General features: G+C 38.2%; 1 protein-coding gene and 1 long non-coding RNA gene across 3 annotated transcripts in view; one reads left to right on the top strand and one right to left on the bottom strand.

Annotated features, from left to right (window-relative positions):
• The window catches only part of mthfd1l (methylenetetrahydrofolate dehydrogenase (NADP+ dependent) 1 like), a 113,029-nt gene extending 90,738 nt beyond the window's left edge, over positions 1-22,291 (bottom strand). Inside the window, exons 1-11 of one of the 2 annotated variants that reach the window (XM_015349241.2) lie at positions 21,943-22,291; positions 18,206-18,290; positions 17,370-17,420; positions 16,281-16,334; positions 14,215-14,339; positions 12,783-12,883; positions 11,128-11,264; positions 9,822-9,927; positions 8,799-8,881; positions 8,087-8,184; positions 7,499-7,672 (exon numbers count right to left, since the gene is read on the bottom strand). In XM_015349241.2, the coding sequence (XP_015204727.2) occupies positions 7,499-7,672; positions 8,087-8,184; positions 8,799-8,881; positions 9,822-9,927; positions 11,128-11,264; positions 12,783-12,883; positions 14,215-14,339; positions 16,281-16,334; positions 17,370-17,420; positions 18,206-18,290; positions 21,943-22,181 (1,253 nt within the window). In that variant the 5' untranslated portion in view covers positions 22,182-22,291. Of the gene's footprint in view, positions 1-7,498; positions 7,673-8,086; positions 8,185-8,798; positions 8,882-9,821; positions 9,934-11,127; positions 11,265-12,782; positions 12,884-14,214; positions 14,340-16,280; positions 16,335-17,369; positions 17,421-18,205; positions 18,291-21,942 lie in introns of both variants that reach the window. The other variant, XM_015349231.2, reaches the window with a different exon arrangement.
• LOC107077618 (uncharacterized) lies at positions 769-8,169 on the top strand. Its single transcript, XR_001478620.1, has 3 exons — positions 769-894; positions 3,623-3,679; positions 8,082-8,169. It is a non-coding gene; the product is annotated as an uncharacterized lncRNA (long non-coding RNA).
• Positions 22,292-23,990: the final 1,699 nt, after the last annotated feature.

Genomic DNA, 23,990 nt, shown 5'->3' with positions numbered 1-23,990 from the left:
CAGATATTTCACCCAGGTGTTCACTAAGAAAGAGGTCAACAACATGTCTCAGGCAGTGGAAGTACACTGTATATCTTTGGACTGTGAAAGGGAAACTGAGACACCCGGTGAAAACACACACAAACATGGGGAAAACATACAATTCCACACAGATAGCACCCCAGGAATTGAACCCAGGGCTCCAGTTGTGCAAAGCAGAAATGCTAACCACTGCACCGCCATGTTACCCTTAATGTCTTTATTCACATTTTCTCACTATTGATTCAGTACAAATTTAAAAGAAAATATAGAGGAGAAATGTTTTTCTTGTTGTACATATATTTATACACCCATCGACAAAACAAATCATGATTAAACTCTGTGATGTTTTTTTTATTTTTAAATTTTTGATCAGTTTACAGCTCTACATGTTGTATAATATGGTAATATTATTGCTAGAAAGTCCAAATGGCCCCCTCACATTGATAACTTTTCCTTTGTTTCATTAAAATTAAAAAATAATGTTATCAACTGATATGGATACATACAGAACGCCAATTCTGTGTTAAAGCAATTGTGCTATTTTCACTCAATGATTTTCCTTTAGAAAATGTTTGAGATGATTTAAGACAGTATTTAAACTTAAACTTTTTGAAGGACAGAAAACTTTACCTTCAGCAGCAGCCCTTTATATTAGCCACTGCTAACTTGGATTGTTCTCATTTTCTAAGATGAAATAGAGATTGCTAATGATTGCTTGTTTTTTTTTTCCTCACCCAAAGAAAACTGTGTTAATAAGAATTAAAGCCACTATAAAGAGAGGCATAACTCCAGTCCTCCAGGACCAGAAGAGGTGCAAAGAAAAACCGTGGACGCTCTTCTCCAGCATGGGAGTTTTGCACCACAGTAACAACAGTAAGTGACAGTGGATTAATGAGCAAATTGGTAATACCAGAAATACAATCTGGAGTTACAATATATGGGTATCTAAGATGTTTGCTCAGTAGTAAAAATATATATCTTACGTACCTACATAAACAATGTGGTTTAACATTTCTAAGTTCAAAATGTGGTTTAACATTTCTAAGTACAAAATAAGAAACCTACATAAACAATGCGGTTTAAAAGAAAGAAAACTAAATGTTTCTGGTAAATCTCAAATATAAAAAAATGTGTGTAGAGTAAATACATAATGATATTCAATAATAACTAGGTAGTCTGTTACTGTGGGCTCATAAAGTGGTCCTACTATATTTTAACCAACTGCCAGACTACCACATTAGGTAAAGGATCATGTATTTTTGCGCTTAACTTTCAAGGATACTACGCTAGATACAGTACATTTCACAACGCATGGACCATTTCTTTCACAGACTTGGAACAGGTATGCATTCCAATCAACAGGGAGAACCATCTGCACTCTGGTCAGCCAGAAGTAACTAGCCTATAATGTTAGAGACATTCAGCCAGAATGGAAGAAGTGGGGCAATGCAGCCCTGTATATCCTGCCCAAATCAGATGCTACAGGCCTTGAAGTGGTTGCCTAGAACTGTGATACCACTTTTTCCCATTGTTGTAACTTTTTGTCTGAATCCACCAGGCCAAAGCCTGTGCAAGGGATTACTGGATCTTTTCAGGGTCCACAGCATTAGAACAAGCATGTGGATCCCAGTCATCCTCAAGTCTTCAAGTATCCAGAGTAAAACAGGATACCACAGGCCTACACAACGTTCAATGTAAGCCAAGGAATGTCATTAGCAGTCCAGTGTTTGCTCACTTGAAGATTTCTAATAAAACTAGCCTGTCCAGTTTCTGGGAGGAGCCCCTATAAAGATGACCTGCAGAACAGTTGCTGGAAAATCAATTTTCCTAGTGGAATAACGTTCAGGCCAAGCTACTGCATTTCTAAATAAATTTAAGACAGCTTTGCCATATTCTACAACATGTGGAGCTGTAAACTGGTCAAAAAATTAAAAAAAAACATCACAGAGTTTAATCATGATTTGTTTTGTCAATGGGTGTATAAATATATGTCTGTTGCCAAGAAAAACATTTCTCCTCTATATTTTCTTTTAAATTTGTACTGAATCAATATTGACAAAATGTGGATAAAGACATTAAGGGTAGCGTGGCAGTGCAGTGGTTAGCATTGCTGCTTTGCACTACTGGAGCCCTGGGTTCAATTCCTGGGCACTATCTGTGTGGAATTGTAAGTTCTTCCCATGTTTGTGTGTGTTTTCACCAGATGTCTCAGTTTCCCTTTCACAGCCCAAAGATATACAGTGTACTGGTTGGTTAATTTGCTCCTGGGAAAACTGGCTGTGGTGGGAGCAGGTGTGTCCTGTGATGGACTGGTGTCCCACCCAGGGTGTATCCTGCCTTGTACCTGCTGCTTGCCAGGATAGGCTCTGGGTTCCCTGCCGCCCTGCATTAGACAAAGTGTTTGGAAAATGAACGGATAAAGAAAGTGATGTCCTTAAACTTTTCTTGAATTCTCCTTAGTTGTCATTGTTAAAACAGTTGCATTTACCTCATTAAAGTTTTCATTGTGACTACGTTTACATGCTAAATATTGAGGCAATCTACATTTAAAGCTCTCTGAACAGAAGGACTGAAGTATCACTTCCAGTACTGAGACATCATGTATAGCAAAACCAAATTGACCAAAACGTAACAGGAAAACGGTTTTTGTAGTAACAGCACCGATATTTTATGGAACCTACATCGACAGAACCTTCAGACCTCAAGCGCCTTTCTTAACTGAATCAATTCCTTCATTCATGCATCAGTGACTCACAAGTTCTTACAGTCTTTCAAAACAGGTGAGCTAAAAGAAATAGGATGGGGGCTCCCTGTGACCAGGGTTGGTGGCTCCTGACATAAGTAACAGAATAATGCTGATTAACACTGTATAAAGGATTGACCCTCTGGGGCTTCGGTCTGGGTCAGGTTTAAGCTCCAAATACCACACACTGTCCCAGGTCACCCATAATTGTTTAATGGGGCACCAGTCTGGCATAGAACGCATCAACAAACTGTTGTGGGCATTAGTCATTTTCTCAGTCTCCTCCTACTGGCACATCCTCCAGGGGCTGACTTAGACCATCGAACCTCCAACTTTCTGACAGCACAAAGGCACTGTTCTCTTGATAAGTGGGGTACTTTAGCTCCTTTACATGCTTTTCTTTCTGTTCACTAGGCCATTTCATCTCATTACCTCAGTCACTAATGAGGTGATTTAGTAGCTATGTACTCATCACTCAAACCTATCGTGGCAAGCCAAGAATGATCAAATAACCCAAACAATCCCAAAAGTATCTAAGCGTTATTCAAAATGCAACATGATTTTTCTAAGCTGCCGCACGTGGAGTGACAGTTTGTTTACTGTACAAAATAAGAAACCTAAGCCTGCAATTGTGTGTGTGTCTTTAAGTGAGCAATGAAGAAGAACCATTACAAAGTGCCCACGCCCGTGTTTGGGCCTTGTATTTAAAAACAAACTTAATCCCACTTTTAAGGATTTCTGTCTCAATAATAACCTTTACTTTACACTAGAGAGAAGAAAGAAGGATACAGCCAGAACACAGCCCTTTATCTTCAGTGTCGGATTAACCTCTACTTGTTCCTTTGCTCCCTAACATAGCTCCCCTCTCAGGCCTCTTCAGACCAGGGGCTCAAAGATCCCTCAGATGTCTTAAGAGTAAGTTTTATGATACATTCTATTCAATTTGTTAAATGACACGTTACAAGGAGTTAATAAGAAAATGCAGAGCTGAAAAATGGAAATGTGATACACAGAAGTACTGTCCGTTTTGAGATCTTTAAAGAACACAACACAGCATTTAGACTTCTACACACATATATATGGACTCACTGTCCAAAATATTACAAAGCTGCACAATAAAGTTCCTACGAGTTTAGTACTAGCCACTCTAGTTTTAAAGTCTATTCTATTAAAGTCTATTAAAGTATTCTGTAGTTTCAAATTCACCTAATGAAAAGCTTGTTTGCCAGATTTGCAGAAAGACCTTACTGCTCTCATTTTTTACATAGTTTAAAAGGAAATCTGAATGTTAGATGACTACAGCATTTCTTTAAAAAGACGATGAATTCTAACATAAAATGTTTCTCAACCTGCATTACACAGACACAGCCAGCAATCGAGACATTGCATTTGTATTCAAATACTGTATCGGACCACAGATCTGATTTAGACAGAACACAGAAGTTTACCCAAAAAGGAACCTACTGTTTTTCATGTTTTTACAATATGATAGCACACACCCCCTCTTTTAACCTAGCTGTGAAACCCTCCTTCTTAATAACATTCAGAAGGTGCTTTGCTTATCCTAAAGTCCCGGAGCAAAATGGCCACACGTACAGCATCGTTTTCTTAATCTCCTATTTTCTATACAGCTTTAAAACCCAGGTTTTATCAGTCAAACACTGCCCAGTTCTACTTATATCTACAAATAAGAGTACAACCCCACTTGCTCTTGGAAATACAGACCTACCCTGAATAATGTAGACAGGATTTATTTCAACTAACTTACAAGCAGTTCTAACAATGTTGGAGGTCAATTAACCCACTTTAATTTTTAAGCAGCTTCAGGGTGAAGGGTAAGCCAAAGCCTATTTTCCAGCAAGCAACAGGCACAAGCAGGGAACACCCAGGACGGGACATGAGTCCATCACAGGACACACAGACAAAAACAGATACACACACTCACACAAAGCCTGATTTTCCCAAAAGACAATTAGCCTACCTAGTATGCTATTGGACTGCGGGAGGAAACCCACGCAAGCACAGAGAGAACATACAGACCATGCAGACAGCACTCCACTGAACTAAACTGAACTGAACCCAGCATACTCTTAACACAAAATGCAAAACCATTTTAATAAATCATCCTACCTAACTCTCTCTGCATTAAAACCATGAATCAACTACAATTGTGATTTGCTACATCTGACTGTGAAGTTCACTAGGAAACCAATCTGGGAAATTAAAGAGGACAAGTGTACCAACGGGATACAAGTAGGTAAAGGTATTTAGTATTAAGTCAAGATGTATTATATAAGTATAATATACCTTACTGTTTATTTTAAATGGATCCTCTGTATAGGAACTTCAGGCCCTTATCGTATTTAATCATCGGTTTAAAGAAAGCACTATGGCTTTTGAGAATTCATATGGCATGTCAGGTGATCTTGGATGCCCCCTAGTGGTAAGTTCTGCAAATCATGTTTCACAAAATCACATCATTCTTTTAAGGCTGCAAAGGAACAAGTAATAGGTTTATTTCATGCTGAAAAGAAAAGAAAGAAAACACAATGTTTCGGCCATGGAGCCTTCTTCAGGTGCTCTCACCTTCTTCTCAGGTGCTTCTGGAGCCTTCTTCAGGTGCTCACACCTGAAGAAGACTTGAAGGCCGAAACGTGTTTTCTTTCTTCTCTTTTCAGCATGGAGTAAACCTATTCCTTGTTTCTTTGCAGCCACCCACCTGAACTATATTCTTTTAAGGCATCTACATATCAAACAGAAACTGTTTCAAACAACCTTTTTCTATCCAAAGATGTAAAGCTCCCATTTTGTCAAAGAAACATCACTGATGAGACCAATAGCAATCTATTCATACAATCTTTCTGCCACTGGTTTCAATCCTACCTTGACATCTAACATTCAGTCTTTTATTTCGTATTGCACCGTTTCCCATGGTTGTCCACAAAGAGCTTTTCCATATTTGCACAGACCTCATCTACAGTTTTCCAAAAACATTGGAAAAGAACTAAGAAGTATAACACACCCCCTTCTCAAACACAGTCTCTTGTCCTGCTCATAGGCGACTACATAGCGAATGACAGAAACATTCTGCTGATTTCACTCACAAAAGAGATATTTCAGTATTTTTTAAAATTATTGGTAGACCCTTCAGAAAACAGGAGCAGTAAGTAAAGAGCAAATCTATTTTTTAGTTTCATTGGTGCAAAATGTTATTACAAGCGAACTGAGAGTGAAAGGTTTCAGTCGCCATAACCCATTCTTGAGATTCTTGGGAAGACGTGCTTGGATTTCTCCATGGATTGTCAATCAGGAAAACATTTAAAGGCATTATATGTGGTCTGTCAGAGCGTCCTCTAAATGCCTAGAAATTACCAGCAGTACTTTCTATTTCTACTGATCTACAAAAAAAGAACAAAAGAGTGCAATTGAGAGGGGGCTATTCATCGCATCTGGCTCATTTGGTTTCTAATAGCTAATTGATCTTATCCAGCCATTTCTTGAAAGAAGCAAAGGGATCATTTTCAACAACTAGGGTAGTTTTTTACAGACCTACAGCATATATGGCAAAATATACTATCAATCCAATTTTTAGAATAACAGTGGCTATCTTTTAAAGCTCCCGCAAGATTCTCAATTCTCAACTCAATTTATGTGAGCTAATATTTGTGTTCAAACTTTGAAGAGAAGTTAATCAAACAACATGGCTTTAAGAAATTACTGTATAAAGGATACAGTCAATATATAGATGGTGATTATTGATTGTGCTTTTCTATAGCCAAACAAAATGGCTCAAGTTTCAGATCAACTGCAGTCTGCTGCAGTAGAACATAACAGTACAGTACCAAACATCTTTTAACCTTGTCAGCAACACCTTATATCTATGGCTCAGTCTCATCTTTAGAAACATCACTTACCAAGACAGAATAATTTACCTATACACTCTTTGCAATATCTTAGATTACTTGTCTCTTAGATATGCAATAATGTTGTTTTAAACCTCCCGAGTAAAATTGAGACCAATTGAGAAGACCACATTAAGGAAGATGCATCTTTCTAGTCAGTCATCTTGATGGAGAAGAGCATTCTGGCTTCAAATCAAAGCAGAGAAACAGAGCTTTGAGGTTTTTTTACTTGAAGATTTTTGCAAAATAACCCCAACTGAAATTAAGTTGGAAAATAAAGACGGGCGGCCAATGAGACGATATAACACCTTCAAAATGCAAATGCTTGGCATCATTCTATAGAAAAATACCCACAAATATGAAAATATGAACAGATTTCCATACAGTTTGTCTATAGTTTTACCTAATAAAATAATTTTATTATTTTATTTATTAAAATAATAAAAAATATATTTTATAATAATTTTACGTAATAAAAACCATGCTATGTTCTGCTTCTTCTTTTAAACATTAGAGGACTACAAATTCAAAGTATCAAAAAATTGTTGTTGTTTTTTTTCAGATCTCAGATTTACTCAAACAAGGTATTAAAGGATAAAAAAATAACTGCTGGACATGCAGGGTTAAAACAGCACTTTTTAAAAAAAAAACAGAACTTTTTTGTTTTAATGTTAACATGCTAAAATAAAAATAAATTGCTAAAGGAATACAATGAGGCAGGTCAACTTAAATCGCAGACTGATCCATTCTACAGACCTTTTTCTTTAAAGCTGCAAATTAAATACAAAGTGCTAACAGTGAAAAGCCACTGACGCTGGGAGGAGGCTCTTACCCTGCCACAAGGACGTATTTCCCATCTGGCACCTCTTTCAATCTCTCCAGGAGAGATAATCTCACTTTGGCTTTCGTTCTTCCATACACTTCAATTTCATCTGCCAGCAACCCGATCTCTTTGGCAAGCAGGTCGATTGCCTTTGGAGTCTGGCCCCGGGAAATCTCAATGTCACTGGGGAAAGGGGAACAAGGGAAAAGCTGAGGAAAAACTGAATATGGTACGAAGCAATGTGAAGAACTGTGTTCAGAGGTTTATTGGAATGTACCCAGGCTATCCCCTTCAACAATTTGAGGGGATTTTAAAAATCATATACTGATGGTCATGGGAGTTTTGCCATCTTCAATGCGAGATTAACTGAAACACTTACATTAATCAACTTAAACAGAGAAAAATGCTTTCACTATCTCCCTAGTAGTCTACCAAATGACAATACAGAAACAAAATGAACTGCAGGTAGGTATTGTGGCATATTACATTAAAAGTTAAAGGCTGAATAATATTAAAAAAGTCTTTAAAAGATGTATTGTTTTATTTTATAATTGGATATATTGCTTATGACAAATGTCTGCTTTTCCATCAGCTTACCTGGGTACAGGAGACAGGGGCTGGAGCTTAAGGCATCGAAGATTCCAGTGCCTGTACTGTTGATGGTCGACCCACCTACGGCCACTCGCGACAACATTCTGACAAAAAGAGGCACCGCTAAAGAACAACTTCCATTGCACGTTTGTTAGACGTCTACTGAAAACACGTCACACTTTCTGATGATGCTTTAGAAATGTTATGGGGAGAAATTACAGAAGGAATGTGGTCATTTTAATTGAATCATAAATAAAATATTAAAGGATGCTATACTTGGGACTTCAAACAAAGCTGTACTCTGCAGAAATTGAAACCACCATTCAGAATTAAAATAAAGAGACCTAACATATAAGACAGTTCAATGCAATCATGAGTTAATATGAACAAAACAATTTAATTGCGATAATATGAGTAAGTAAAAGAATTGCAATATTTCCCATTTTTAAGAGAGAAAAGTCTGGAAAAAGGGCACCGATCAAAAACAAACATTTAATTATGTGACATTTTGCCTTTGGTATGCTACTGCAACTACAAAAGTGACTACTGAGTGCGTGACCTCTGAAACAGTGATTTTTTTTAAATGGTAACATCTGCAATAACTCTCTTGGCAAGAGAAATACTGCATTCAAACAGCAGGTAAGTTAAATAAACAAACGAGACAAACAAAATGAGGGACAGCACAAGGTGTTTAAACTGGACACAGGAAATGGCCAACCTGCATCCTAAGAGCAGCAGCCAAGGCCTCCACTTCCGTCTCCATAGTTACAGCCAGACACTGAGACTGGCTTTTACTCTCCTCTGGGAAAAACAAGGAGATTGCATGATCTATACAGAAAAGAGCATTTCAAGAGGTAACACATTTTTGTGACTAAGGCAAAACCACACAGGAAATGTAAACCTTTCTTGCAGACTGGAATACATCAAGACTTAAACTCATCCCCCCCCCAAAAAATTAAAAAGATGGGCCAAACAACAAAGCCTAGAAGCGCCAACTGCCCATCAAGTGTCAGCACCTCGTTACTATTCATCTCTTATATGGCACCTCAGTTTTAGACCTGAATTTAGAAGTAATGATGACCAGCTGTAATATGCATATAAACTAATTTAACCGTTTTCCATCACAGCAATGTGGATGAACAAAACTGTTTTCTAATATTGGGTTTCACAATGGCAGAAAAAAAACTTCCCAGGAAATAATACAACCAAGAAAAACATACCAGTTACTAGAATAGAATAACAAAAATATAACACAATGTTCCAAACCAAACTTAATTTCCAACAATTTAATATACCACACTGAGTCTAATTCTTCAGCAATACTAGCCATGTGAATCAAAATGGCTAAGGAAACAAATGATTATAAAGAAATTAGAAAAACATAATGACTGAAAAGAACAGAACAGTGCAGATTAAGATACAAAATCACCTGAAAAAGATATACAGTATAAGCTTCAAACAACTGAATTTTTTAACATGATCCTCTACTGCAAGAATACATTGCTCAACATGTTCAAATAAAATGTAAAATGTGTACAGGTGATTGTGCAAAGACAAGACTGATGCTTCCATTGATAAGATCACATTTTTCTTTGGTTTGTTTTTTCAGCCAAAAGAAGGAAGAATTCATCGTTTTCTCAGCCAAAAGAACTGCAGACCAAAACCGGGGCAAAAGAACTACCGTTTATTTGGACAAATGTTGAGATTTTAGATGAAATCCTAGATATGACAAAAACATTACCTGACACTACAGTAGGAGAACAGTTGATAACTGCTGATCCTGGCCTCAAACAACTGAGAGAAATCTCTGCTGGTTTTTCACTGGTCAGTACCACTACATCAGCCTGCTGAAACTGCAACAGAAGATTTGACCAAATTTTAAAAGCAATTCACAGTTGAATTATGTTATTTTCAAGGGTGAGACTTTGTGACTGGCTTGTAGGCTTTGCAATCCAAAAATTGGATCAAATACCTTGGTAAGAAAAAAATCTAATAGCATACTGTCCACCATTAACGTTACTACAATCCTTTCTTGTTACACTCAATCATGCCCTATGAGATTAAGATTATAGTAATATTAGATAAATATTGCACTAATTAAAAAAGATTATAATTTTGGTTTATGTGTAAATATTACACTGCAATCTCAACTGCAACTAAACAAGATTAATGTTAAAATGGCATAGGACACAATTAAGAGAATGTAGTCCATTTCAGAGCACAAGTACAATCAAATGTGCGCCCATGTCTGACAATTCATTCTGTTTTTGTCGCAACTGACATACTGTAGTAGTGTTTTTGTGATTAACTATTTCGGACTGGTGCAGCACAGAGCGCAGAGGTTAGTATCGCTGCCTCACAGTGCTAGGGCTCTGTGTTCAAGTCTGGACTTGTGGTACTATCTGTGTGGAGCTTGTATGTTCTCCCTGTGTTTGCATGGGTTTCTGCTGGGTGCTCCAGTTTCCTCCTGGTATCCTGTTAAGGGAGTATCATGCCTACTGCTTGCCAGCATAGCATAATTCTTTACGGGATTAATAAAGTATCTATCATAGGCCCTGGATCCACCTCAGCCCTGTACTGTACCCTGTAAAGTGGTCAGAAAATGGATGGATGGAGTGCAGACTGTAACGTTGTACTGCCATCCAGTGGCTGAAGAGATATAATACCCAGGAGCTCACTTGGGATTTATTTTTCTTAACAACAGATCTTTTCAAAAAGATATACTAATATTATTTCAAACCAACCTGAAATGCTTTTGAAGGGATATTTTAAGATCTTGTCAGTATAATGAAAAGAAATACCCTCTGCCACATAACCAAGCTAACACTCTAAGAGAATTAACTGCCTCAAGATACCTAAGTTTAATGTCAGATACACTGTTACTTGTGATTTACAAGTATTTCAAGTTGTGTGATTAATGTATTGTAATTAACACTACAAGCTTAAACAAGTGAGGTCTTGTACAATAGCTTCAGGCAAGAGGTATATTAAAGGAAAGCAAATTGTGTAATACAATGATGCGTACAAGTGTGTGCGACAAAAAATACCTGTTTGGGAAGCATATCAGCCTTCCAGACACTGCTCAAGGCTACTCCACCCTTCCTCTGAATGAGGCACTGAAGGGCGATTTCAAGAGGTCCATTCTCCCCAACTATCACCACCGTCTTTCCTTCCAATGATGAATCTGTGTGAAAGACCAAACAATTCTACAACAAAAATGTATTTTTTATTCAGGTACCGTGTCTTGTTTTCCTTATTTCTTAAATTTCTTTAGAAGTCAAAAGAAGGTTTGCACAATACTGTAAACCATGAAAATACCTTCACAGTTCTGATTCCCAGTAATAGAATGGACTTATCAGCACAGAGAAAGCACATCATCACTGTCGTCGGACTGACACCAGTTTATCTTCTGCACTGGGAAAGTGTCGTCTCAAGGATGTCCTTATGTCACTATGTGATGGCCACCCCATTGTTAATTGTTAGTCTATTAATAATATTAGGTTGCAGTGGTGTTAAAGCTGATCATGATCATACAGTACGGTATTTGTATAAATATTTTCCACAAAATTGCTCATGCTTTGTTTGTATATCAGTGGAAATTGTAAACCTTCATAAGTCTCTGTTTCATTGCGGGGAGACATGTAATTAAGCAGAATGACGAGAAAGCAGAAATAAGGCAGTTTGTTAGTTTTAAAGACACATCTCTTTTTGCCGGATTGAACCACTCTGTTTGTACTAATAGCAAACTTCATGTTGTTTGATACCATGATTATCTTAAAAGTTTTTATTGTAATGACATGATCCTCATATACCTTCCAAAGGCATTTTTAGTTGGTTCAAAATAAAATGAGTATTTCTTCATGTGAGTTGCAATGAGGTTTGAAATTATTGGCATGCTTTTATAACCGTTATACCATCATGGGTTTACACAGTTTTCTTTTATCTTATTACTACCTTGTGAAAAGGTTGTAATAAGATAAAAATCATAATAGACTAACAAGATACTGTAGCTTATGTCAGACTATATAACTTCAAACGCTTATCCTGACAAGTAACGAGTGCCAGGCAGGATACACTGTGGATGGGATACCACTCACGCCAGGGTCAGTTTTCCCAGAAGCCAATTAACTTTCAGTTACCAGCATGTTTGTGGACTGAGGGGAAATAAAACAGAGCTCCTGGAGGAAACCCACGCAAACTTGAGGAGAACATACAGTACAAACTCTGGTGTGGAATTGAACCCAGTGCCCCAGCACTGTAGGGCAGCAGTGCTGACCACTGCACCACCATGCAACGCTATATTTAAAATATTATTGGAACTTCATAGAATTGCAATAATTTAGCTTTCGTACTGATTTGATTTTAAAAAGCAGGATAATGGAGAAGTACATTGTTGAAAACTGTGATGAGGTTTTCAAGAAATTAGGATTTAAGATTGTTAAGTATGTAACTTTTAAATATAATATAAACAGTATATGTTCAAACTGCCAATGTGAAATCTTTGGATAGGAGGTATTCTCCATAGCAGTGAGGGGTATTTGCAGACCACCTTTGGAGGCCTAAGGTGATCTCAAGAAAAGCTTCTGGAGGCTGTAGGATGCCACAACTCCTGTTGCCTAACTCTTTATTCTCACAAAGATAGACTCTGTGTGTGGACTTTTTAAGGTTGTCTGTTAGTAATAATTGAAAACTCAAGACTTACCAGATCTTCCAAGCAGCTCCATTACTGCATTGGCTGTCGGGGGAACAAAGTACTCATTCACATCTCCACGGACCAGCCTTCCCACATTCAAGTCCGTCACCCTGAGAGACAGCATGGGCGGCTTAGTGAAAGGACAGGCAATGAACTTCGGGCAACAAAAAAATACTTTAATCTCCAAAGCTGATAGAGAGTTCTCTAAAGAGTGGCAGGTAAAACTGCAGCCAAAAGGGTTTCCAACAAGCACTGACTCATTTTGAAAGGATAGGTACTTGTGCATGGTTAACATTGTAGCCTTTTATTTTCCTTGTGGTTCCTGGCATCATTTCACTTTCTTAAAACATTACAAATACTGAATTTAAAAAAATGTGTAGACTCATCCATCCATATTCTAACCACTCTATCAAACACAGAGTTGTGGAAGAAGGGTAGCTGGAGCCTATTTTGGTAGAAAAACAGGCACAGGGCAAGATACACCCTGGACAAGGTGCCAGACCACTACAGGGAACACATAGACATAAGCACAAACACACTCACAGCTAGTTAGTTTTAAAATAGACTATATGGATTTAGTACGTGATTCTGAATTAACGGTTCTTATGTATTATACATAGCAGGTATAGTTTTTTCTGTACTGCCACTTAGATGCAAAACATCACTTAAGGTTATCATCATTAATATAATAATATCATTATCAAAGCACTTATGGAATTTTAACGCACCCACAAACTGAAAAATAAAACATAAATGTAAGAAATTAAAAGGGAGCAGAGGTGCCTAATCTTGGGACAGAGGACAAAACCCTGTACTGGTCATTTATTAAAACAGAGTTCATTCTGGAAAACATGTTAATTCTGGCCGGTCCATCCTGTCAGAAATGTGGAACTCAGAGGGAGACTCTCATGACTTTATGTTAAAACCTGCTGATGCTGGATCACAAAAAGACAAAACCACAAAGCAAACACTGGCCACAGGCCCAGAATAGCCTATTATGTTACATTCATATTTTGAAAAGAATCTACCACATTTGTTGGAAAAATAGATATATCTATAAGAATGCAGTTTTTAAAATGTAACACTAAAAGTTCCAACTTTTTCTAACTTGTGTTTAACCAACTTCTTGTAGCAGCAAAATATTTACAGTATTAATATTTCCAAGAAACGTTGGTTTTTGGTCTTGAACCACAGTTTGTCTTCACTGTACATAAGCAGATTTAATCAGGTTGCGTTTAAGTAGAAGCTTACAGAGCAAATAAAATGACAAAAATGAAAGCATGTGCCCCCAGAAAGAGAAAAGGTTTGGTTGCTTTGTATGGATTTCATCTGCTTATTCACTTCATTCCAGTGTAAGTGTCAGGACACAGCACAAAACGCCGCTGAGTGCTTATACAAACGTTGGAGGACAGTTTGAGTAAACACAGGCTGGTGTACAGACCCATCCACATCCTTCTCCAGCTTCACTGTGTTCAGGACTTTGCTGCTCCGAGATCCTGCAGGTAGATGCAGGACCAGCCCATGAACTTTAGGGTCTTCATTCAGTTTGAGGATTTCATTGACAATCTGGAAAAATCACCAAGATATCAATACATACTGTATAAAAATTGTATTGCAACCGAACTTTCATAAGCAAGAGAAAAGGCAAGTACACCCAGAATTCTAAACAAGTGCCTCAATTTGAATGTCTTACGCAGGACAGACACAGTTCCTATTCTCAGGAAACTGAACCCAACCACATACTGCAGCACCATCTTCTGATAATAACAATTCCAAGTCCATTCCACAGCAGACAAAAAATACACTAATATTATATTGATAAGAAATGTCACAAAGTTACAAATTTTAATCGGGAGTATTCCAATTTCTTATCTTTTATATTCAAAACCAGTCTTTTAATAAATAGGAACAAGTAATAGGTTTATTCCATCCTGAAAGAAAACACAACTTTTCGAAACACAGGAGAGTAGCTGACGATCATCAGTTTGGAGAAAGTTACAAAACATTTCTAAATATTTGGGGCACCATCTACTCACTATCAGACAGTTTACAAATGAAAAATATTCAAAGACCACAGTTACTCTATCCAAGACATCCTGCCAAGATCTCCCCAGGTGCAACCCAGAAAACCATCCAGCAAGTCACAAAGAACCCCAGAAAAACATTCTGGATCTGCTGGCCTCTCACTCTGTGACTTATGTCAATGGTGAGTATGAGTAATGTGGGTGAAGGAAATTAAGATAAAAAACGCTGCTTGCTGATGGTCAAACTGACAGTAGCACCTAAGTGCAATGTTGTTCATCGCTTCCAGCTCCCAGAAAAAAATAACTTTTACAGGCAGAGAATCCAGTGTATTTTTGAAATGAGCGTACCCATGAAATCAATCACTCCAAAAAAAGCAATAAAAGAGAAAGCAGACAGCTTGCCATCATAAACACACGGGCAGATCTACAACAGAACAGCGTCCAGACATAAACTCAACTTAAATATAACAGCAAGATTTGCAGAAGACTGTTCATCCAAGAAAGCCCTAAAATATCGCCCTTGAAGCAGTTTTTCTTAAGTAACAATGGGCAAAAATGTCTATAAACTGATGTGAGAGACTGATAAACTGTTACAGGAAATGGATAGTTAAAGTTATTGACATTCAAAGAGGTGCCACCAGTTACTGAATCTAATGGTACATATACTGTACTTATTAACAAGGGGACATTTGTTGTTCCATCATTTTGTTAATTAAATAACCCATACATATCTTATGTCTTTGTGTTGTGCATTTAATCAGGGTATTGGCAACTTACAAAAACTTTCGTGAAGATCTAAATTATGTTTTAGGTTAAAAATAAAACAACAATCCAGACCAACCTAGGGGGTTCGCAAACTTTTCTTCACCGCACTATACCGTACAATCAAATAAAACATAAAGCATATTGAAACATGAAATGCATTATAAATTTAATTCCACAAGCATGTCATGGACATAGCATTGCATTAAATAATACAAACACTAAAAAATGCTTCCCTACATTTTTTTAAAGGCTTCCGATTCAGCTGTAAAGAATGTGGTGCTTTTGTGTCATAAAAATAAATATTCCAACAACCAGGCTGGTGGAGGCAAATGGCCTCTCATATGTATCATCTCAAGTTCCCGTGTTTCTGAATAATCTTCTACAAGACTTTAAAAAGTCTCATAAGTTAAGGAAATTAATCCACTTTTAGAGTAATTTTCCCATTTCATCACAAGTGAAAATTACAGTGTGATGTGGGAAACAGCACCATCTTTTGGAATTCCACACCTCAAATGTGGAAGTAGGTGAAAGGTCATGGGCTCACAAACAGCAGCCTTGAACTCACAGACCTCCAGCATCAAGGACAGATTCATAGTATAAGACTGAGATGTCAAACTCGATGCCTGGAGGGCCTGGGGCCTTCTGGTCTTTGCCCCAACCTGAGCAGTTGTAAACAATGAACTTTTTTTAACAGGACAAATAATGGAAGAGGACCTACCTCATCTTCAGTGCATTCACTTGGCAGGCAGATATGGATAACATTTAATCCAATCTGTGACAACAGAAAACATAAAATATTTTTCATTATTAATGACAAATTAACCTGCCGGTCAACTGACATTTCCTGACATTGTCAGGAAAGAAAGATCTTTAACCAGCACTTAAAAAGATTTTCAGGCATTATTAATTATCTTTATCTATGAATTTGGGTCTTTGAAAGTGGTGTTTATGTTTTCTTTTTGGGGTTTTGTCTTGTTTTGTGTAATGTTAGACCAAAATCCAATTACATTTGGTATTCAATTGGGAAAGTACTGCATGAATGATGTGCTTTTCAATTTGGTTTGCACTAATGGTGGCCATGTGTCAACATGTGACAGGGGTCACGAGAGGGGAAAAAAACGTATTGGATGATGCTGTACTCTGGTCTAGAAACCTGTCAAACCTTCTGACTCTCTGGTAATTGAAGGAGAGAGGGCTGATATTAGAACCACCCAGTCCCTTCAGTACAGTACAGGTGCCAGCCTCAAGTCTGGACTGTTCTACTTTATAAATATACATTTGTTCTTCCCAAAACTGAGCCTAAGAATAGGGAAAAAAAGTATACAAGGATCGATTGGAGGGTAACAGTGAGCAGGGGCCTTACCCAAAAAGCTCAAGATACAAGACAGAACTAGGGGTGAAGGCAATTAACCTGCGCAAATTTCACAGTACATGTTTGAACAGTGGAAGAAAGTGCAGCTGGGGAAAACCCATGCACAAATGGAGAGAACACGCAAATTCAACACACAAAGTACTACTGCTTCACAGCTCCAGGTTACATTGAGGCCAGGGCTGCCCATTTTCAGTCTCTCTCCTTCGTCATGGGGGCTTTCCCTGAGGACTCCAGACTCCTCCTACACATGCAGGATAGGGCTGAAAAATTGTTCGTTTCTGGGCAAGGGGGTTCAGCTTGATTTTGTACTTTATACGGGCTTGTTCCCAGTATAACCAGTATTGGTTATGGAACTACAGGACAAGGAACTAGAACCATATGAGATAAATGGGACAAAAGGCCTCCTCTATTTTGAGGCCTTTCTAATGTACTTACTTTAGCAGCAATCTCCTTGTTCATTTCCAATAAGCTGTCATCATCACCTGCCTATGATTAAAATATAAAAAACAACACTTCAAGATAGGTAAGAAGAGGACCAAACAAAAAATTAGTTGGAATGTTTCTGTTCTTATAGATTATGTATGTGATTATGTGGGAGCTAATTGTACAGACTTTTCATTATCAAGGAAAGCACGCACTGCCTTATTACTACAGGCAAATTTACATCAATGTCTGTATAATGTCACTGGCAACTGTTCTGGTAACATGAAGGCACCTGAAGAAATACAGAGACATTTACATGAGGCTTCCTGTACAAGGTAGAAAATTAACAAAATCAAATAAACAATACACAATACTCAAGTCGCTCCTTCCTGAAATGCAAAAGTATCTAGATGCGTAACAACACTCCTTAAAACTATAACTTCCACTAAATGACAGACTCACTTCTCCCTACACTGCACAAAACTGCCCACTCTTCTCAACCCATCAAGACACGACAATACAGAGAACATTAATAGCGCAGAGACTGTACTGGTCAATAACACAAAAAGTGTATACACACACACTATAATAAATTCTTCATTTGCCAAAGTCTGCTGCGTACAATACTGTCTGTGGGTTAGAGTCCATGGAATGGGTGCTGATAACTTCCTTTTTCCCTCCGCCACACTTCCTCCTCCTCTGGTTCACGAGCGATACTTTTGGCCTCGACGCGGGATTTCGGAAACAGCCATTTCGACGGGGTTCGCGTGTATGTCCAGATCCCGCGACTCCACCATCAAAATTCAGAAACGTGGAGAAGGGAAGAGATCTCCCCTTGCCTCCCTCACCTGTACGATGGCAAGCACCGGCTTGAACATGGGATGTCGCGTCTGCAGCGAGGCAATCTCCTCTTTGGACTTCTGGATGATTTCTCTGCAGACAAATAAACAAAAACAAAAAAATCGAAGATAAAAGCTATTGATTCCAGAAGGACAGAGCACAGCCCGGGAACTTCTTAACGTTCTCAGGCAGGGTCACCGTGGATGAATGATGAGACTCTTCTAGGTTAGTTTCTCTCATTGACCTTTTTCACAACCAAGTGCCACTCAATGAACACAACAACAAAGTCATCGGCACATACTGTACAGTAGACTGAGCTCCGGCGATGCTGGATTGTAAATTAAGTTATTTATTACAGAGCTATTACAGAGGCAAGGTATCTGAAGATGCAACACGGGTTGTATTTTTTTTAAAGAATGTTAAGAAGTTATAATGTAGAAATACCAATGGTGACACTTTTACCAGTTTTATCCAGAGGATTCTAATCTTTTTTTGGCATTCAGAGCTGGGGAGGTGCCTTGTCCTTGCAGTACAATAACAAGTTGAACAAAGTCATCAGGACAGGTGGCAAGATTACCATCACATCCTTTGGACTCAATAACATGTCTAAAGGAGTGACATATTATTAACGCCGCACATAAAATCATAGCTGACCCCTCTCATGCACTCTTTTTTGAATATACTCTCCTACCTCTGGAAAGGGGTATCAGATTGCCTGTATAAAGACTAAGAGACTAAGAGAGCATTTACTTAATTATATTAAACATTTATAAAAAATGTTTGCGGGTAAAAATCTTATTATTGCTGTTGTTTTAGATACTTTACCAGCTAATTGTCTTTTTTAAACTTATGATACCCAATTAATTCTGAATGAGCAATGTTGTTAAATGTTGTTTTGTAACATGGTACTGTACCATGCTGCTTTGTATTATATTTATGTGAATATAATAATAATAAACCTTATTTTATATAGCGCCTTTAAAGGTGGCTTCTCAAAGCGCTTTACAGGATAACAATAATAATAAATAAGAAGAATACACAAGATAAAACACAATTACAATATATAGAGGAGACCGTGGATGGTGGTACTAAGAAAAGCAGAGGGGTGAAGAATGGAACCAGTTAAGTAAAGGTTTTTCTGAAGAAGAGGGTTTTGAGTCTGGATGTGAAGGAGTTTAGAGAAGGTGACTCTCTGATATCCTTGGGGAGAGAGTTCCAGAACTTGAGGGCATAACAGGAGAAGGCCCTGTCACCCATACAATATAGATGGGCTTGGGGGACAGTAAGGAGAGCAGAATTAGAAGAGCGAAGGTTGCGAGGTGGGGAGTAGGGCGATAATAGTTCAGACAGGTACTAGGGTGCCAAGCCATGCAGAGCCTTATAGGTGAGCATGAGGATTTTAAAGTCTACACGGAATTTGACCGGAAGCCAGTGCAAGGACTCCAGGATAGGAGTAATGTGAACACTTGCACTAGACCTGGTCAGGATTCTGGCTGCTGAATTTTGGACATACTGCAGTTTGTTCAGAGTAGATTCAGATACCCCAGCGATTAGAGCATTACAGTAATCAATTTGAGATAACACAAATGTTTTGATCAGCTTTGTATATGTTATGTATATATGTTACTATATATGCTATGAGCTCTTGATGTGCAAGACAAATTCCCTTGGGGGCAATAAAGGCTAATTCAATTCCACCCTTTAGCTCAATGGAAGGTAAGGACATTGATGTGTGCAACTAGGACAACTTGATGGCTACAGTATGAAACCCTTGTCTGGTCAAGAATTCATAAACGACCACGGCAAAACATTGGGTTTCCATCCTGCAAAAGATGAACATGTTAAATTACAACATCAGTAGAAGAACACATCTGAGAGGAATATAAGCAAGGCCTTTGCCAAATTATTGCTACAAAAAAAGAATCAATTGGAGGTCTAGGCTGAAGACCAAGCTCTGTAAAAGTCCCCTAAAATTGATCAAAAGTCAAAGAGCAAAGTCATCATTGGCGTCACAAGCTTTTTCTTTGCCCAGCTGCTCAGTTTAGGGGGATTGCCTTGTCTAGGCTGTAACTGTGTGTCTTCCACTTCTTAATGATGGTTTTCCCCAAGCTCAAACAGATATTAATGGTTTTTAAAATGTTTCACAGTCTTCGCCTGACTTTATAGAACTTCAAAACTGTCTAAATTCTGTAGTCTTTAAAATACTCTTGCCATCAAAAACATTATAAATATTCAATTTTTAAAAACAAATGTTTTATCTCTAGACATAATTTAGAAACACCTTGAATACAAGAAATATTTTTTATAAATTATCTTTCCTGGCCTGAAGAAGCAATGATTCACTTTGTCTGACAGCACAGAACCACACGCTAATCAGTCATTTAAACATTACTTAAGATGTGGTGTAATGTGATTTACAGCTTATTCCTGGATTTTCTGTACATGTTTTCTATATATTTACAAGGCAGGGGATAAGCATTATACTGAAAGACATCCATTTTTCATCCATCTATATGAATGAGCCACGGTGGTCAAGAAAAATGTAATTCCATCAAGAAAAAATGGTTTCCCTAATTCTATTAGTATGACTCTACAAATCGAGAACTGAAGAGCATCTGTGCAATTAGTTTCCAATATTCCACTAATTCCTAATTCAAAGCACGTGAAACTCTTACAGCCATTCCAATATTATGAAGTGGTGAAAAACAAAGCTACACCAAGCTGAACACAAAATTCCAGTTTAAATCAATTTTATTTCAGATTTTGACCCTCTCTTGACCCTCTGGGACCAGGACTGCCCTTCCCTGTTCTCTTTTATCCTTCTTTAACATATGATTTAAGAAGGAAGTCACAACCATCTGAATTTCTCCTTACTTTGAGAGCACATCTGTACACTGAACTGATAGATGATTTAAGGGGTTAATAATTGAAGTTACAATTAATTATTTTGCCATTAAGAAAGCATGACACAATTGGAATTTATACTTCCCTTATAACAAGTATAAAGTAAACTGTATATCCTAAGGACTGCTGAGCTGTGATCCTGTTTAATTGAGTTTTTTTTCACCAGACATGCCAGCCAGACCTTGCTGTTCCAAAACCAGCAGAGAGTAAGCACCATCGTGATGATTTGCACGTTGCCCTAAAATGTCTCTGGAGAACGGCCAGAGCCAGTCAAACCCATGGAAAAAAATCCTGGCTCGGATAGTGGTTTAGTGTATTGGAGAAAACAAAACACATTTCGTCCTATTGTTTTAATGAATGGTACTACCACGACTTATCGACTTACCGCACTGTCAAATAAAACGTCCCCATGAAGGCAGATGTATTATTTATTCTGTACAGGACTGGACCTAATGGACTGCAGAACAGAAACAGGCTCACAGCCCCCGTGTGGAATAAGCAAGAATAGCGCTGAATTACATCAGCTGGTTCCCCCGGAGTAAACTAATGACACGTGGGGCTCTGGGCTAGTGCCGGGCTAGTCCGAAATAAAGTTACAGAAAAGTCTATCAGAAAGAATTGTACATTATAAAGGGTTAAAGACGACCTGGTCCGCTATCGCCAAGTCCCAACCAGCACAATGTTACCGTTTCTGATTATATATGAAACTTAAAAATGAACACAATTGAAAGAGAAGCGCCGCCTTTCTCGTGGTAATCAGGAAATACCTTTAGCGTCAGCCCCTCTGTAGACAATGAAGATCCACACCGCAACGCAGAAGATGATCAATGGAGGAACTCACCTGATGGCTGCTTCATCCCCCGGGCTCCCAGTGTGGTCCCGGCGGTTCCCGAGGCGCACTGCCGGTCCAGCCGAGCCGCTCCCGTCGGAGCTCACATCCCTGATGGGGAGAAAGCTGTAGCTCCCTAGGGGCGCAGATCTCCTCTCAGACCCCAAAGCCCTTATCCCGGACCGGGATCGGCTGACCGATCCAGTAGGAAAACTCCTGTAGGCACTTCGAAATACGGTAGACAACCTCATGATTTAGGAGAAAGGTGGCACGCCGTTAGCTCACAGATGGTGCAATGCCACTCGCCACAAACACGGGGAGCGCGCGCGACACCAACACGGCCAATGAGGCAGCGCTCCGGGGGCGCGCAGCGCGCACACGACTGAGGAAACCCACAAGCGGAAAAAACAGATTTAAAACATTAGTATATGTGAAAGGCCGATTCTGTGTATGTATATTCAGATAGGCGTTTAATGATTCAATTATTCTATATGTTGAACATTTCTAAAACATATTTACAGCGTGCAGATCCCTCTGTTCATATTCATTTTCATTAATGTGCAATATTATTTAAAATCAAGGGCGCCAGTTATCTTCAGATGTAAATGATTAGGTTGCACTAAAGAAATATTGAAGAATGATGCAATTTATTGTATACAGTAACATTCACTAGTTCACTAGTTTATACTAGTTTGATATAATGCCACTAAGAATTACTGTGCTCAGAAGTGCTGTATTTCAAATTGGCTGAACGAAACATAACTTTCAATAGACTATATCATGCAAGATTTTTTACTGTTTTTTTCTTTTTCTTAAAAATCTGTCTAAAAAATAATAAGGAAAGGTCTGTAATTAGTAAAACATTACAATTCAAACATAGAACTTTCTTTTAAAGATTGTTTTTACATTTTTTAGAAACCAGAAATGAATTCCTAATAACTTAGGCGAAAGACATTTATAACTCAGGTATGTGCCAACCATTTTTATCCTGCACCTCAATGGAAACAGCCCATTTCTACTTCAGTTCCGTGATCTTAGATCTCTTTATTGCTCTTTTAACCACTCAGTAATGGTGGTCATTAACAAATCATGATTTTAAAATTGTTTACAGTACCTTTCTATGTAGATTTCAGATGCCAAGAATAGATAATAAATTCAAGGCCTAAGCCTGGATTTCAGTGTCAGTGTGCTCTTGTTAATTGAGCTCCAATTAACTGATCTACTTTTTGCTTACTTAGTCAAGAATTCACTGCAGAGAAGTGCTTTTAAAACTGATAACATGAACATGCTTTTTTACACAAAGAGTTGTGGGAGTGCGAACTGGCAAACCAGACCTGTTATTGAACCTGGTACTAAGGCTTCATTCAAGAAATCACTCTATGAGAGCCTTCTATCAATTAGCATAGCTATCAGCAATTAAATCACCTCCATGGACCAAATAGCAGGGAGACATCAATTAACCTACCAGTATGCCTTTGGAGAAGACCCACACAAAGATAACATACAAACTCCACACAGATAGCACCATGGGACCAGAATTGAACCTAGGACCACAGCTTAGTGAGGCAGCAATGGTAACCACTGCACCACCAAGCCACCCTTCTAATCAGCTAGCATTAGTAAAAAATAATATGCATGCATACAGCACTATCCATCTCAAAGGATGCCAAAAAAACTTTACTTTTAGACAACTCCTCACCTGGGAGACAAGAGACAGGTACAGTATTGTGCACCAGGAGCCACACTGTGCATCAGTTCAAGCAGTTAAACAAAAAATCTCTTCACCAGATAACATAAGGGAGGACTGTGCAAGCCCAGCATGTACCTTAGTCAGGACACTAAGGTTAACACACCTGCTCTTACAGACAATGCCATGGGATCTTTAATGATACATTAATGCATGTACTGATCTGCCTTATCATGTTCAAAGCGCAGCACCTTTTACACTTTGGTATTATACAGTATGTTACACAATTAATTACATAAAAGGAAGGTTAATACTATTTGAAAAAGTTATAATTAACTCCTGTCTAAACTTTACATACAGTATCTGCTGTAAT

Source organism: Lepisosteus oculatus, chromosome 2 (assembly GCF_040954835.1).
Source record: "Lepisosteus oculatus isolate fLepOcu1 chromosome 2, fLepOcu1.hap2, whole genome shotgun sequence".
Taxonomy (NCBI): Eukaryota; Metazoa; Chordata; class Actinopteri; order Semionotiformes; family Lepisosteidae; genus Lepisosteus; species Lepisosteus oculatus.
This window is presented reverse-complemented; position numbering and strand designations above follow the sequence as displayed.